The sequence below is a fragment of the Chiloscyllium plagiosum genome, unplaced genomic scaffold, assembly GCF_037043375.1.
Source record: "Chiloscyllium plagiosum isolate Xiang-an unplaced genomic scaffold, Cpla_swu_hap1 HiC_scaffold_19, whole genome shotgun sequence".
Classification (NCBI taxonomy): Eukaryota; Metazoa; Chordata; class Chondrichthyes; order Orectolobiformes; family Hemiscylliidae; genus Chiloscyllium; species Chiloscyllium plagiosum.
Window position 1 is genome coordinate 66,689,295 of NW_028270157.1, and position 17,899 is coordinate 66,707,193.

The following is a 17,899-nucleotide window of genomic DNA, read 5'->3' on the forward strand; positions in this document are numbered from 1 at the left end:
CTATCAGCCAACCAACTTTCAATCCAAATGCTTACAGGTTGAAGTTAGAAAGGCAGAAGGAAAGAAAGAGTTTCGCAACCTATTTCCACACCCTTGAACTCCTAACTAGTTCTGGACTCAACTGCTCAGCTAGACAGCTAACCACTCCCCTTTCAGTATACAGGTCACTTCTAAAACATGACCACTTTGACCTGAAGTCTCATCTGTTTACATAATAACAAAAGGCCTCTCAAAATCCTTTTTCATCTCTGTACCAAACTAGTCACCTCAGAGCCGGGAGAATTTTATGACCCCTCTGAAACAAATCAAGGACACAATATCCTTGAGAAAAGGAATAGTTTTTAGAAAAAAGGAACAGCTTTTTGATACAATAGTTCACTGCTTAGCATACAAAGCTATACACCAAGGATGGTACACATGTGAATTATGTCTGAAATTATTTTTTTATAATGAAAGGCTCTTCCATCCAAACCCTCACTCCATCATGTTCCACATTATACACTCCTAATGTATCAGAAGTGGTCTAAGTTTGTCTGCATTTTCATCCCTTTGCAATATTAAAGAACTATCATAATTTCCCACCTTTTAACAAAATCAGCCCGAGACATTCGCTGAGCTAATATTGCTTCAAATATTACTGCTTCAGTTCCTTTACACTGCTGCAGCCAGTCACTCTTCTAATCATGCATCTTTTGATGTTGTTGGAATTCCAGTTTAATCAAGAATAGTCAACGTAATAAATTAGAAAATGTTAGTTCTGCCCGGAAATTTCTCAATCAAATCAAGTACTTGTAATACTCTTTGCTTTTCGTGAAAACTTTGATCCCTTTAATCAGAGGGCTGACAAAGGCACATGTTTGTCATTTGTATAGCATTTATGATTCAATAATTACACACATCAGTAAAGACTGGAAGTAGGATCTGAAAGGAGGCATTTTAGTGAAAATGTTGAGGTCCAAGATCAACCTGTTTTAGACTGAATTAATGAATAGTGCTATGGGAAAGTTGGGGGGTAGCGGGGTGGCCTATGATAAAGAGAGAACAGTCGCAACTGGAAGAAAGCTTTTCCTCTCTGCCCCAGGCATCCCTAAATGGAGCACTATGACGGGAGTGTAGATAGATGAAACTCAAGCAAAGATGAAGCTTCTATTTTTAAATGTGGCATGTCTCCCTCTCCATTCTTCCACGAGTGACACTATGCTACATAAACAGAGAATCCAAACAAAACCAAAATCAGGCTTGAAGCACATCAGTAGGCTGATATTAAACACAGTTGAAACTTTATTGCTGGAACAGCACAGCAGGTCAGGCAGCATCCAGGGAACAAGAGATTCGACGTTTCGGGCACAGGCCCTTCTTCAGGAATGAGCAGAGAGTGTTCAGCAGGAGAAGATAAAAGGTAGGGAGGAGGGACTTGGAGGAGGGGCGTTGGAAATGTGATAGGTGGAAAGAGGTCAAGGTGAGGGTGATAGGTCGGAGTAGGGTGGAGGCGGAGAGGTCAAGAAGAAGACTGCAGGTCAGGAAGGCGGTGCCGGGCTGGAGGGATTCGGCTGAGACAAGGTGGGGGGAGGGGGGATGAAGAAACTGGTGAAGTCCAAGTTCATCCCCTGTGGTTGGAGGGTTCCCAGTCGGAAGATAAGACGCTCCTCCTCCGACCGTCGCGTTGTTGTGGTTTGGCGGTGGATGAGTCCAATGACCTGCATATCCTCGGTGGAGTGGGAGGGGGAGTTGAAATGCTGTGCTACAGGGTGGTTGGGTTGGTTCGTCCGGGTGGCCCAGAGGCCACTACACTAACACCTTCCACCCCGACCTCAAATTCACCTGGATCGTGCTCCCACGAGGAGGTTGAACAGTTCATCCACTACACTAACACCTTCCACCCCAACCTCAAATTCACCTGGATGACTGTATCGGCGCTACCTCGTGCTCCCACGAGGAGGTTGAACAGTTCATCCACTACACTAACACCTTCCACCCCGACCTCAAATTCACCTGGACAGTCTCGGACTCCTCCCTCCCCTTCCTAGACCTTTCTGTTTCTATCTCAGGCGACCGAATCAACACGGACATCTACTACAAACCAACCGACTCCCACAGCTACCTGGACTACACCTCCTCCCATCCTGCCCCCTGTAAAAACGCCATCCCATTCTCCCAATTCCTTTGTCTCCGCCGCATCTGCTCCCAGGAGGACCAGTTCAAAATATGTACAACACAGATGGCCTCCTTCTTCAAGGACCGCAATTTCCCCCCCGACGTGGTCGACGGCGCCCTCCACCGCATCTCCTCCACTTCCCGCTCCTCCGCCCTTGAGCCCCGCCCCTCCAACCGCCACCCGGACAGAACCCCACTGGTCCTCACCTACCACCCCACCAATCTCCATGTACAGCGCATCATCCGCCGTCACTTCCGCCACCTCCAAACAGACCCCAGCACCAAGGATATATTTCCCTCCCCTCCCCTATCAGCTTTCTGTAGAGACCACTCCCTCCGCGACTCCCTTGTCAGATCCACACCCCCCACCGACCCAACCTCCACTCCCAGCACCTTCCCTTGCAACCGCAGGAGGTGCAACACTTGCGCCCACACCTCCCCCCCTCACTTCTCTCCAAGGCCCCAAAGGAAACTTCCATATCCGCCACAGATTCACCTGCACCTCCACCCACATCATCTAATGCATCTGCTGCAGCCGGTGTGGCCTCCTCTATATTGGGGAGACAGGCCGCCTACTTGCGGAGCGATTCAGAGAGCACCTCTGGGCCACCCGGAAGAACCAACCCAACCACCCTGTAGCACAGCATTTCAACTCCCCCTCCCACTCCACCGAGGATATGCAGGTCATTGGACTCATCCACCGCCAAACCACAACAACGCGACGGTCGGAGGAGGAGCGTCTTATCTTCCGACTGGGAACCCTCCAACCACAGGGGATGAACTTGGACTTCACCAGTTTCTTCATCCCCCCTCCCCCCACCTTGTCTCAGCCGAATCCCTCCAGCCCGGCACCGCCTTCCTGACCTGCAGTCTTCTTCTTGACCTCTCCGCCTCCATCCTACTCCGACCTATCACCCTCACCTTGACCTCTTTCCACCTATCACATTTCCAACGCCCCTCCTCCAAGTCCCTCCTCCCTACCTTTTATCTTCTCCTGCTGAACACTCTCTGCTCATTCCTGAAGAAGGGCCTGTGCCCGAAATGTCGAATCTCCTGTTCCCTGGATGCTGCCTGACCTGCTGTGCTGTTCCAGCAATAAAGTTTCAACTTTGATCTCCAGCATCTGCAGACCTCACTTTCTCCTCGATGATATTAAACACAACCATGATACTTAGCTGCAATGCACAGCTGTTTGATTTTCTTAGGATCAATAGTTTCATCATTGCGACAGAACAGCAGCTGATCAGTTTACTCAAGAAGGCCAGTGTCTTACATAATATTTTGTGGGACTTGGGTGTTGCTAGCTGGCCAGCATTGATGTCCTATCCCTATTTGCCCTTGAGAAGGTGGTGGTGAGCTATCTTGTTGAATTACTGCAGCCCACTTGCTGTGGGTTGACCCACAATGCTGGTAGGGAGGGAATTCCAGGATTTTGACCCAATGACTGCGAAGGAATGGCGGTATATTTCCAAGTCAGGGTGGTGAGTGGCTTGAAGGGGAACTTGCAGGTCATAGAGTCATAGAGATGTACAGCATGGAAACAGACCCTTCGGTCCTAGCCCGTCCATGCCGACCAGATATCCCAACCCAATATAGTCCCACCTGTCAGCACCCGGCCCATATCCCTCCAAACCTTTCCTATTCATATACCCATCCAAATGCCTCTTAAATGTTGCAATTGTACCAGCCTCCACCACTTCCTCTGGCAGCTCATTCCATACACGTATCAACCTCTGCTTGAAAACGTTGCCCCTTCGGTCTCTTTTATATCTTTCACCTCTCACCCTAAACCTATGGTCTCTTGTTCTGGACTCTCTGACCCCAGGGAAAAGACTATGCCTATTTATCCTATTCATGCCCCTCATAATTTTGTAAAGCTCTATAAGGTCACCCCTCAGCCTCTGACGCTCCAGGGAAAACAGCCCCAGCCTGTTCGGCCTCTCCCTGTAGCTCAGATCCTCCAAGCCTGGCAACATTCTTGTAAATCTTTTCTGAACCCTTTCAAGTTTCACAATGGTGTTCCGAAGTACTGCTGCCCTTGGCCTGCTAGATGGAAGTGGTCATGGTTTTGGAAGGTGCTGTCTAAGGATCTTTGCTGAATTTCTGCGTGCATCTTGTAGAGAGTACACACTGCTGCTACTGAGTGCCAGTGGTGGAGGGATTGAATATTTGTAGATGTGGTGCTAATCAAGTGGATTGCTTTATGGTGTCAAGCTTCTTGAGTGTTGTTGGAGCTACACCCATCCAGGCAAGTGGGGAATATTCCATCACACTCCTGACTTGTGCTTTGTAGATGGTGGATAGACTTTGGTGTGTCAGGAGGTGAGTTACCCACTGCAGTATCCCTAGTTTCTGACCTGCTCTTGTAGCCACTGTGTTTATGTGGTGAGTACACGAGTTTCTGGTCAATGGTAACCCCGAGGATGTTCACAGTGGGGGATTCAGTGATGGTAATACTGTTGAATGTAATGGGGCGGTAGTTAGAGTGTCATTTATTGGCGAGGGCTATTGTCTGGCACCAATGTTACTTGCCGCTTGTCGGCCTAAGCCTGGATATTGCCCAGATCTCGTTGCGTTTGAGCACAGACTGCTTCAGTATCTGAGGAATCACGAATGGTGGTGAACACTGTGCACTCATCAGCTAATATCTTCACTTCTGACTTTATGACAAAGGGAAGGTCATTGATGAAGCAGCTAAAGATTGTTGAGCCTAAGACACTATCCTGAGGTACTCCTGCAGAGATGTCCTGGAGCTGAGATGACTGACCCTCCACAACCACCACCATCTTCCTTTGTGCCAGGTATGACTCTAACCAGTGGAGTGTTTGCCCCCTGATACCCATTGATTCCAGTTTTGCCGGGGCCCCTTGATGCCATACATGGTCAAATGTGGAGTTGATGTCAAGGGCTGTCACTCTCACATCACCTCTGAAATTCAGCTCTTTTGCCCATGTTTGAACCAAGGCTGTAATGAGATCAGGAGCTGAGTGACACTGGCAAAACCCAAACTAGGCGTCTCTGAGCAGGTTGTTGCTGAGCAGATGCTGCTTGATAGCACTGTTGATGACCCCTTCCATCACTTTACTGATGATCAAGAGGAGATTGATCGGGCGGTAATTGATCGGGTTGGATTTGTCCTGCTTTTTGTGTACAGGATATACCTGGGCAGTTTTCCACATTGTCAGGTAGATGCCAATGTTGTAACTGTATTGGAACAGCTTGGCTAGGGGAGCAGCAGCAGCTTCTGGGGCACACATCTTCAGTACTATAGCTGGAATGTTATCAGGGCTCATTGCCTTTGTAGTATCCAGTGCCTCCAGCAGTTTCTTGATATCATGTGGAGTGAATCGAATTGACTGGAGACCGGTATCTGTGATGCTGGGGACCACTGGAGGAGCCAGAGATGGATCACCCATTCGACATTTCTGACTGAAGCTTGTTATGAATGCATCTGATGTGCTGAGCTCCTCCATCATTGAGGAGGGGATATTTGTGAAGCCGCTTCCTCCAATGAGTTGTTTAATTGTGCACCACCATTCGTGACTGGATGTGGAAGCACTGCAGAGCTTAGATCTGATTGGTTGTGGGATCGCTTAGCTCTGTCTACCAATTGCTGTTTATGCCGTTTGGCATACAAGTAGTCCTGTTTGGTAGCTTCACCAGGTTGACACCTCATTTTTCGGTATGCCTAATACTCTCCATTGAACCAGGGTTGATCCCCTAGCTTGGTGGTAATGGTTGAGTGAGGGATATGCCAGGCCATGAGGTTGCAGATTCTGTTGCTGTTGATGGCCCACAGATCCTCATGGATGCCCATTCCCGAGTTTCTAGATCAGTTCGAAGTCTGTCCTATTCAGCACGGTGATAGGGTCACACAATACTGTGGAGGTTATTCTCAATGTGGAGGTGGGACTTCATCTCCACAAGGACAATTGACAATGGTTTCATGGTCATCAGTCGACTCTTAATTCCAGATATACTTTTTTTAAAATTCAAATTCCACCATCTGCCATGGCGGATTCGAACCCAGGTACCCAGAACATTACTCTGGGTTTCTGGATTAATAGTCGAGCAATAATACCACTAGGCAATCACCTCCTTTAAGTGTCAGATCAACTAAAACTGAAGGTTGAAGGACCCGAGTTTAAACAGACAGTGTGGTTCAAGTGTTTTGATGCTAAAGAGGAGAGAGCTAGTGCCAAAGGAAGAAGAACTTATTGTCTAGGTAGCCACATAGTTCCATTATTAACTCCTGTGCTTCAGGAAATCCAACTGTTTAGGAATTGCTAGACTTTACATAGACTTTACCTCTTCAATGAGGAAGACAACGAAAGTGCTGGTCAAGATGAACAACGTATCAAGCACGTTTCTGATATTGCAGACATCTTTATGCTAATCTTTTAGAACAGAGAGACATAAAAACTTAGTACTGTGGAGATCTTGAATCCTACTACGAATACCATCCTTACAGTGGAAATTGGCTTCACGTCTTCTTGAGACAGAATGGTCAAGCTCTTTGCTTGGCTCATAGGTCAACATGAGTTTCCAGAAGTAGCTGTTCTTCAATCTTTGTCAAGTAAATCTGCATTGGGGGTCAGCAGGTACAGATGACAGCATGACAATATGCATGACACGATTGGTGGCATTTCTCCTCACCATTATGTTTGAACCCATGAAGGAAAATATTAAAAACAATTCAAATGTCTTGTAGTGGAATGTCAGGAAAGATTGTAGTTCAGATTTAGTGCTTCCAATTTCAGAATAAGGTGAATTAGCCAGAGCATAGTTTAGGTGTGTACAGTATTTCTTCACTTAATTAATAAGATGCAATGTTATTGAACTGCTTCAATCATGGGGATAAAAAGTTTTCTATTATCACGATGACCATGGTGACCCGAACCTCAAATGTCACAAGCCAGACAAGGAGGAGTAATGGAGTAGTGCTAATTGCACTGGACCAATAATCCAGATCCAGAGGCTAATATTCTGGGGAGGCAGATTTGAATTCTATCAAGGCAGCCTATGAAATTTAAAATCAATAAAATCTCGAATTAAAAGCCAGCGTGATGGTGACCATACAGCAACTGTCAACTGCTGTAAGAACCCACCTGGTTCACAAATTCCTTTTAGGGAAGGAAATCTGCTATCCTTACCTAGCCTAGCCTAAATGGAATCTCCAGAAGCACTGTAATGTGATTGATTCTTAACTGTTCTCTAAAATGGACCAGCTATTCAGTTGCACCAAAACGTTTTAAAGTCTAAAGAAAGGAATGAAACCAGGAGGATCAACTGGCATTGATGGAGGCACCAGAAACATAACGGCAAACAGCCCTATCGTCCTCCTTACCAACTGCTTGGGGTTTCCACCAATAGAGGAAAGAATTGTCACATACAAGTTAAGCAACAGCCTGAAATAGTCAGACTCTGAAATAATACCTTACAGGCAACATTCCAAACAATCTGTGGATGAGTCACAGGCAGAACAGACTCACCAGAGGTGGCAGCACAATGGTATATAGTTAGAAAGATGTTGCCCAGCAAGTCTTCAAAACCAGCTCCAGACCTGATTAAATCTAACAGCATTTGGTCAACCAAGCAAACCTCCTGCTGATCATTCTCTATTTCTCCACAACCCTCCATCCAACACCAACCTCAGATAACGAACTAATACTCCTCCACACTGAACACCATCTAGAGGAAGCACTGAGGCCAGCAAGGGTGTAGAATGTACTCTGGCTGTAGGATATCCATCACCAAGAATGGTTTGGAATCACCATTACTGACTGAGCAGGCACAGCCCTTCAGAACATAGCTGGTAGACTGCGTCCAAGGTAAGTGGCGAGGGAACTAAGAATGAAAAATGTCTTTGACCTAATGCTTTCCAATCTACCTGTTGCAGATGCATCCTTCTATGACAGTATCTTTAGATGTGTCTTTATGGATGCAAAGTTCCATTATTATATTTAGGAAACACACTATTAATTCTGTAAAATGAACCAATATACTAAATATGACTTGGAACATCAATTCAAAACTGAATATTTTTTATGCACTGTGGGCCACAAGTAAAAGTATTACATTCAAACAGCCCTCAGGCCAGGTACAGTACAGGGTTAGATTGAGTAACGGGGTCTCTACATGGTCCTCATCAAACACTTCCAGCACAAGTAGAACAAACAGTTTCTACCAAAATGCAGGAAAATCTCCCTTCACTGTCTTGACCGAGCATAAAGATCAAGGGTTTTCCAACTAGATGCTTTCTGACCTGAGTTAGCTGATCACAGATAAGAAAGAAGCTGAGTAGAAGGAAGTAGAAGGAAGAAACAACAAGGGAAAGAAGCCTCTTATGTGAGCAATCTAGAGATACCCTAACAGTACATCTATACTAGGACACACTATAAACCAGGAAATACTGGGGGCTTATAAGAAAGGTATGACATTAATCCTCTGTGATTTTAACATGCATGCAGACTAGATGAAACAAATTGGCAAGTATAGCCTTGAGGAAGAGTTCATAGAATGCCGTAGAAATTATTTCTTGGAGCAGTACATTGGGGAACCAGTCAGGAAGTAGACTATTTTGGAGTTAGGTAAAAACAATGACTGCAGATGCTGGAAGCCAGATTCTGGATTAGTGGTGCTCGAAGAGCACAGCAGTTCAGGCAGCATCCGAGGAGCAGTAAAATCGACGTTTCGGGCAAAAGCCCCTCACCAGGAATAAAGGAGTATTGTTTAATGAGATGGTATTAATGAACCACCTCATAGTAAAGTATTCACTATTGAATAGTGATCATAGCATTCTGGAATTTCAAATTCAGTTTGAGGACAAAAATCCCGAGTCTCACAACAGTGTTCTGGAGTGTTCTCGTGTTACATAGGCATGAGAACAGGTCTGTTTCTATGGAGTGCGCAGAAAGATTAAAAGGTAATTGATGAACAGTGCAGACATTTAAGAACATATTCAATTCTTCGCAGTTAAAATATATTCCAGAGAAGCAAAAGTGTCCATTGCTAAGCAATGATGTTGAAGACAACATAAAGCAAAAACTAAGGCATACCATATTGCAAAAGTCAGTGGCAGGTTGGAGGATTGGGAAACTTTTAAAAAGTAAAAAGGGTTACTAAAAAAAGTAGTAAAAAGAACAAAGGTTAATTGTAAAAGAAAACCAATGCAAAGTATCAAAATTGGATAGCAAAAGCTTCTAGAAGTATATTTCAAGGAAGAAAGCAGCTAGAGTGAATGATGGTCCCTTAGAGGACAACACTGGGGAGTTAATAATGAGGAACATAAGAATGGCAGAGACACTAAATACAAATTTTACCTCAGTTTTCACAGTGGAGATAAGTGAAACCAGCCCAATAGTAACCAGTAATGCTGTGTTTTCAGAAGAAGAATTAAAACAATCACCATCAAGAGAGAAAAATTATTGAACAAGCTATTGGGATTAAAGATAGACAAGTCCTCAAGGTGTGATGGCCTGCATCCTAAGGTCTTAAGGAAGTGGCATCTGGGTCAGTGCATGCATTTGTTCTAATATTTCAACATTCCCTGGATTCTGGGAAGGTTCCAGTGGATTGGAAAAATGCTAATGCAATGCAATTATTTAAAAAGGGAAGGGAGCCAAAAGTAGGAAACTATAGACCAATTAGCTTAATGCCCATCATTGGGAAATTGTTGGAATCTATCATTAAGGAAGCAGTAAATGGGACATGTGAAGTGTCAAAACATAATCCACCAGAGTCAGCATGATTTTATGAAGGGGAGATCATGTTTGACTAATTTGCTACAGCTCTGTCAAGATGCAATAAGCAAAGTGGATGATGGGTGTGCTGCAGCTATGGTATATCTGAACTTCCAGAAGCATTTGATAAGGTGTTGCACAAAGATTTATACACTAGGTCAGATCACACAGTTTCAGAGTTAAAATAATAGCTAAGATAGAGGATTGGCTAACTAACAGAAAGCATAGTTAGGATCAATGGATCTTATTCTGGTTGGCAAGCTGTAACTAGTCGGGTGTTACAGGGCTCAGTCCTTGGGTCCCAACTATTTAAATGTTTTAATAATGACTTGGATGCAGAGATAGAATGTATTATAGCCAAGTTCACAGATTACACTAAAATAGAAATGAAAATGAGTTGCATTAGGAAATAAGAAATATATAAATAGATATGGATAAGTTAGGTGAATGAGCCAAAACTTGGCAGATAGAGTTTAATGTAAATACGTGCAATGGTCTCTATTTTAGTCAAAAGAACATAGAAGGAACATATTGCCTAAATGGAGAGAAACGTCAAAATGTTTTGATGCAGAGAGATCTGGGTCATGTTGTGCATGAATTTTAAAAAAAACTAGTATGCAGGTACACCAGGTAATAAGGAGGAGAAATTGAATTTTGGCAGTTACTGCTTTAAAAATGAGCATGGTGGCTTGGTGGTTAGCACTGCTGCCACACAGGGCCAGGGACCCAGATTCGATTCCAGCATCAGGCAACTGTCTGTGTGGAGTTTGCACATTCTCCCTGTATCAGCATGGGTTTCCTCCAGATGCTCAGGTTTCCTTCCACAATCCAAAGATGTGCAGGTTAGGTAAATTGGCCATGCTGAACAGTCCACAGTGTTCAGAGATGTTTGGGTTAGATGCATTAGTCAGAGGTAAATGTAGGGGAATGGGTCTGAGTGGGTTACGTTTTGGAGGGTTGGTGTGGACTTGTTTGGCCGAAGGGCCTGTTTCCACACTGTAGGGATTCTATTCTATGAAATGTAATATAAAAGTAGGGATGTGTTGCTGCAACTGTACAAGGCATTGGTGACATTGCATATGGAGTACTGCATACAGATCTGGTCCCCTTACTCCAGGAAGGATGCAATTGCATTGAGGCAGTTCAAAGAGGGTTCATTAGATTGATTTCACAGGTGAAAGGCTTGTCTTATGAAGAAAGATTGAGCAGTACAGGCCTTGACTCTCTGGTAGAATGGGAGAAGATTTAAACTGAAGTATATAAGATTTTAGAAGGGATTGACAAAGTAGATGTAGAGCAGATGTTTAGGGCAATCTTGATCAGTTTTAGGATAAGGGGTAGCAGATTTGAGAGAGAGAATGAGGAGGAATTACTTCTCTCAATGATTATCAATCTGTGGAATTCACTACGTGGCAGCACAGTGAACGCCAGGACACTGAATAAATTTCATTTGTAACAGGTTAAAGGGTCACGGGGAGTGGGAAGGAATGTGAAGTTGAGGCCAAGATGAGATCAGTCATGATCATATTAAAATGCAGAGCAGGCTCACGGGCTGAATGGCCTATTCCTGCTCTTATTCTTAGGTTCCTTATAATTCCTGGTTCAAACTCTAAGCTGTCTATCAAAGCAGATTCAGTCTAATTATTTAGCGGGACACATAGCCGCTTGTCCAGGCTTCAGATGCCCTGTAAAAAATGCTGCAATGTTTTAATCTCTAACTTGCTGTAACTTACTATACAAAAAATATCATGGAAAGGGCAAAACTAACAAATGACCAGTGTCGTTCATTTGTCAGTTCCAGTAAGCTCTGACCCTTGACCAGAACAAACTGCTTTAATGATGTTGGTCGAAAGATAAATATTAGTTACTGCGAAGACAGGAAAATTTTCTCTGCTTTTTGAATTAGCATCATATCTAAATTTGAGAGACCAAGAGGATAATTGTCCGTGCTGTATTACTTCCTTGGTACTAAACTGAGAGATCAATCTAGATTTAATCAGTTTTGGAGCGGGAAGTGGCATTCATTTTTCAGTATGGAGATGTAGTTGCCCACTATTTTGGGCAAATCAAGTTCTTTTAAATAGAATTGAGCTGAATTCAAGCTCATTTTGAGATATTTATTAGAATCTTCAGCCACTGAAACAAGCAGAAGAACATTTCAATTGAAGAATGTTATTTCATGGACAAGTCAAGCTCAACCTCACCTGGACTGTGAAGCCTTCTCTTTCTTGTCGTCTTCTGTGAACTTCTGCAAATGCCATAGTCAATCCTTTCTCAATTCTCTGAGTGAAGTTGCAAAATCTCACATCAACATAACGAGGGACAAACTGAAGAACTGAAGAGGAGGGAAAGGGATTAGACAAGAAATTTCATGTCACTGGCTTATAATAACTGAAAGAATAATTGTATTTTGGTAAATGGTATTTTGAAATGTCACCAGATTGCACGATCCTGCCTGTATTTACAAGGCCCACTCCCTGATTGAGTTTGTTTCTACCGTCTTTCAACGCAGTGCATTCCAAACTCCAATGCTTAATGCATCACAGTATTAAAAAAAGTTTCTCATCTCCCCTAGCTCTCTGGCTAATTATCTTACCTCTGCTTGCTGGCCTTCCTGGCTCAGGAAACACTTTATTAAAACCATTCATAATTCATAACAGCTCAGCTAAATCTCCTCTTGACTTCTCTACTCTAAGAAGCATAAATTTACTCCCTATTCTTTCACAGATTATAGACACCACTCACAAAGCAACACATCTTCCACACCTCTAACTATCCTCGATGGGCTTACTAGATAGTTAGGAGGCAGTTAAGGGTCAACCATGTTGCTGAGGTCTGGAGTCACTTGTAGGTCAGATCAGGTGAAAACAGGTTTCTTTTCTCTAATAAACCAGAAGGACTTTAATGATTATTGATTTTAATCAATGAGACTTTCATTACAATTCTAATACATCAATAACAGATTTTTAAAAAGTAAGTAATTGCCTGCTGGATTTGCATCAATCTCTGGATTACCTGGCCTGCGTCACACCACCATGCCACCACTTTACAGTCTCCCCAGATTAACTTAAGTCTGTCATTCTTGGTAGCATTCTAATAGACCTCTTTTGCACACTCTCCAATGGTATCACCCCACAAATTACTCAATGTCCTCTGAAAATATTGATCGACAGTTATTTTCGAGAATGTTTTTTAAGAAAGAGAAAGAAATGTCGTTCAGGTAGTAATGAAGCGCTTCAGCAAATAAACAGATGGCTCTGACAGTTAAGTGCAATGTGAAAGATGCAAGGATCGAATGGTGGTTTAAAATGAAGGAGATAAGGGAGGTGATGGATTCGGGAAAAGTTCAAAGATAAAGTAGAAGACGTTATGGCTTATTGAGGAAAGAAGCAGAATATAAGTCATAGCTACAGTTTTCCGACAATCCAACCCCAAATGCAGCTTTCCTCACTACAAACGCTGTGTTAAATTATTAATCAGCCAAGAGGAAAACAAAGAGTTAGGAACAAATAAAAGAAAGCTTAGAAAAAAAAAGTACAGAGAAGGATACAGTACAAAATCACCAGGTTTGCAAGAGAGAGGCCATACCCTCTGGTTCAATGTGAGTGATATCAAACTTATCAATTAAAATCTGTTTAATTTAAACATTTTTTTTCAGATGATTCCACAAAAGTCAACAGCAAACTGGCAAGTGGGCATTTCAGAACATCTTTCAACAGGAAATCATTCGTTCAGTTAGATCTGTTATCATATGAAAAGTTTTTAAACTCTACTAACCACCCATTTTACTTAATTATTGTGTTAAATAATCAGTATCTAACACTAGTTTGCACCTCGTCTTGCAATTATGGCTTAAGCAATCATGATAATTAAAAAAGCAATTAGTTGGGGGGGGTCGAAGAAGATGAAGAAATACGAGAGTAAGCTAGCTAGTAATATAAAAGGAGATTGCAATTTCTTTTAGATATTGAAAAGGTAAGAAAGAGGCAAGTGTGGACATTGGATCACTGGAAAATGAGGTGGACAAGTAATAATGAGGAACAAAGAAACGGCAAAGGAACTGAATAAGTATTTCACAGTGGAAGACACCAGGAGCACACTAGAACTTCAAGAGAGTCGGGGACAGAGGTAAGTGGCCATCATCATGGAGAAGGTCCTTGGTAAGCTGAAAGATCTGAATATGGATAAATTATCCAGACCAGATGAACTGCAGCCGTGAGCTCGGAAGGAGATCGCTGAGAGAATAAAAGGAGGCACTGGCGGTGATCTTTCAGTAATCACTAGAGTCAGGTAGGGAGCCAGAGGATGGGAAAATGGCTAACGTAACACCCCTGTTTAAGAACGGAGGGAGGCAGAAGACAGGACACAATAGGCCGGTTAGCCTAACTTTGGTAATTTGCAAGATTTCAGATCCATTATTCAGGAAAAGATTGCGGAGTACTTGGAAGAGCATGGTAAAATAGGCCTGAGTCAGCACGGCTTCGTCAAGGGTAGGTCATGCCCATGAAATGAGTTTGAATTTTTTGAGGAGGTAAAGAGTACATTAGACAAAGAAGAGCCAGTGGAAATGATCTGTTTGGATTTCTAGGAAGCCTTTGACAAGGTGCTACACAGGAGGCTGCTAACAGGAGAGCCCAAGGTGTTAGGGGCAAGGTATTACGTGGATTGGCTGACTGGCAGAATGCAGAGAATAGGGGTAAAGAGGTCTCTTTCAGGGTGGTGCCGGTGACTACTGGAGTTCTGCATGGGTCTGTGTTTGGACCACAACAATTAACAATCTGAATGAAGGAATGGAGGGCATTATTGCAAAATTTGCATTAGATACAAAGACAGGTGGAAGGATAAGTAGTGATGAGAAAGGAGGGAGGCTGCAGGAGGACATTTAGGAGAGTGGGCAAAAACGTGTGAAATTATGAGATTATGCACTCTGGTGAGAAGAATAGAGGTGTAGACTACTTTGTAAACTGAGAAAGCTTTTGGAAATTTGAAGCACAAAAAGGACTTGGAAGTTCTAGTCCAGGATTCTATTCAGGTTGCCAGACAGGTTCAAGCAGTAGTTAGAAAGGCAATTGCAATGTTAGCATTCATTTCAAGAAAGCTAGAATATAACAGCTGAGATGTACAGCTGAGGATGTGTAATGCTCAGCTGAGATCACACTTGGAAAATTGCGAACAGTTTTGGGCCCCATTTCTCAGGAAGGCTTTGGTGGGGATCCAGAGAAAATTTACAAGAATGATCTTAGGGATGAACAGTTTGGCGTATGAGGAGCAGTTCAGGACTCTAGGTCTATACTCAATGGATTTTAAAAGGGTGAGGGTTGATGACATTAAGACTTACAGAGTACTAAGAGACTTGGATAGAGTGGACATTGAGAAGATTTTCCATCAATAGGACATACTAGACTGTGGAGGCCAAGTCATAGCATGTATTTTAAGGCAGAGATAGACAGGTTCTTGATTAATAAGGGGATCAAGGGTTGTGGGAAGAAGGCAGGAGAGTAGGGTTGAGAAACATTAACTATGATCGAATAGAAGAACAGACTTGATGGCCCAAATGGCCTAATTCTATTCCTATTATTTTATGGTGTAATATTAATAGTGGTGATCAACCTTTCCTCTCCCACTCAACTTGTGCAACCCTCATCGTCTAGCTTACAAGGCTGAAGTGACCAAGTCTTTCCAATCTCTCCCATAACTTCAGAATTTTCTTGTATAATGTTAATAGATAAAGGACCATAGAGTCATAGTCATAGAGATGTACAGCATGGAAACAGACCCTTCAGTCCAACACATCCATGCCGACCAGATATCCCAACCCAATCTAGTCCCACCTGTCAGCACCCGGCCCATATCTCTCCAAACCCTTCCTATTCATATACCCATCCAAATACTTCTTAAATGTTGCTATTGTACCAGCCTCTACCACTTCCTCTGGCAGCCCATTCCATAAACCTACCACCCTCTGTGTGAAAACGTTGCCCCTTAGGTCTCTTTTATATCTTTCCCTTCTCACCCGAAACCTATGCCCTTGAGTTCTGGACTCCCCGACCCCAGGGAAAAGACTTCGCCTATTTACCCTATCCATGCCCCTCATAATTTTGTAAACCTCTATAAGGTCACCCCTCAGCCTCTGACTCTCCAGGGAAAACAGCCCTAGCCTATTCAGCCTCTCCCTATAGCTCAAATCCTCCAACCCTGACAACATCCTTGTAAATCTTTTCTGAACCCTTTCAAGTTTCACAACATCTTTCCGATAGGAAGGAGACCAGAACTGCATGCAATGTTCCAACAGTGGCCTAACCAATGTCCTGTACAGCCGCAACATGACCTCCCAACTCCTGTACTCAATACTCTGACCAATAAAGGAAAGCATACCAAACGCCTTCTTCACTATCCTATCTACCTGCGACTCCACTTTCAAGGAGCTAAGAACCTGCACTCCAAGGTCTCTTTGTTCAGCAATACTCCTCAGGACCTTACCATTAAGTGTATAAGTCCTGCTAAGATTTGCTTTCCCAAAATGCAGCACCTCGCATTTATCTGAATTAAACTCCATCTGCCACTTCTCAGCCCATTGGCCCATCCGGTCCAGATCCTGTTGTAATCTGAGGTAGCTCTCTTCGCTGTCCACTACACCTCCAACTTTGGTGTCAGCTGCAAACTTACTAACTGTACCTTTTATGCTCACATCCAAATCATTTACGTAAATGACTAAAAGTAGAGGACCCAGCACCGATCCTTGTGACACTCCACTGGTCACAGGCCTCCAGTCTGAAAAACTACCCTCCTCCACCACCCTCTGTCTTCTACCTTTGAGCCAGTTCTGCATCCAAATAGCTAGTTCTCCCTGTATTCTGTGCGATCTAACCTTGCTAATCAGTCTCCCATAGGGAACCTTGTCGAACGCCTTACTGAAGTCCATATAGATCACATCTACCTCTCTGCCCTAATCAATCCTCTTTGTTACTTCTTCAAAAAACTCAATCAAGTTTGTGAGACATAATTTCCCACGCACAAGCCTTGTTGATTATCCCTAATCAGACCTTGCCTTTCCAAATACATGTACATCCTGTCCCTCCGGATTCCCTCCAACAACTTGCCCACTCCGACAGGAAATGAAATAAGTCAAAATCTTCTATGTTTGAGTATTCAGTTTTGCTCTCCTCCTCCTGTCAAAATGCAATCTACATTTTCTTTACCAAAGATGTTATATCCACAGAGAAGTATTTTCAATGGCATATTACCTGAACATATTTAGGGTGTTCTTTAAAGAAAAAGTGCACTTTTTTCAAATACATTTTGCCTGAATAGCAAAGCATTGAAACTCTCAAAAGCATACTAAAAACACTGCTCGGTGTTCATTCTAAAACAAGCCATAGGGCACCACAATATCAGGTCTCGTGGGAAGTTTGGGATGCCAGAACTTGAAAGCAGAAATACACACGAAAAATCATAGTTTGTCAGTCATGCAATAAAATCATAAAGTTCCAATAAAATGTATTGCTGGCATAACATTGCAGGATTTTCATTACCTAGACTCTTCAAAGGATTTCAATAAGCAGTAGCAACCATTTACTCTTACAGAATATCTCGCATACCTAAGGTTTGCCTCAGAGTAGAAACAAATCTATGTTTACTCTTTCAGCTTACTCACATCATAAGTGTTCTGCATTTCAGTATCACACTCATTTTCATTACTTTCAGTAGAATTGAACATATTCTCGTCTAGTGAAGGTAATTTGGCACCATGACCCTGACAACTCAATTGTTGCTTGAACGCTATTCAATAAGAGATATAGCTCAAATAATTTATGCTCAACAAAGCACCATTTCTTGCCAACGAGGCACAAAACTAAAAATATCATAAGCTATAGCACTACCTTGAAAAGAAATTTGACTCAGTTCAAGGATTATTCTGTGATTTACCAGTTTGCATTCATTATGCAAACAAATGCAGTTTAAGATCTAATGAAAAAAAACTTTAATTGTGTCAATAGGATTTT

At 43.0% G+C, this 17,899-nt stretch overlaps 1 protein-coding gene across 2 annotated transcripts in view; it reads right to left on the bottom strand.

The window, feature by feature from the left end:
• Positions 1-17,899, bottom strand: part of LOC122559476 (UPF0606 protein KIAA1549) — a 243,007-nt gene that overhangs the window by 102,605 nt on the left and 122,503 nt on the right. For both annotated transcript variants that reach the window (XM_087997506.1, XM_043708965.2), the window contains exon 5: positions 12,101-12,231. In XM_087997506.1, coding sequence (XP_087853632.1) covers positions 12,101-12,231 — 131 coding nt within the window. The remainder of the gene's footprint in view (positions 1-12,100; positions 12,232-17,899) is intronic.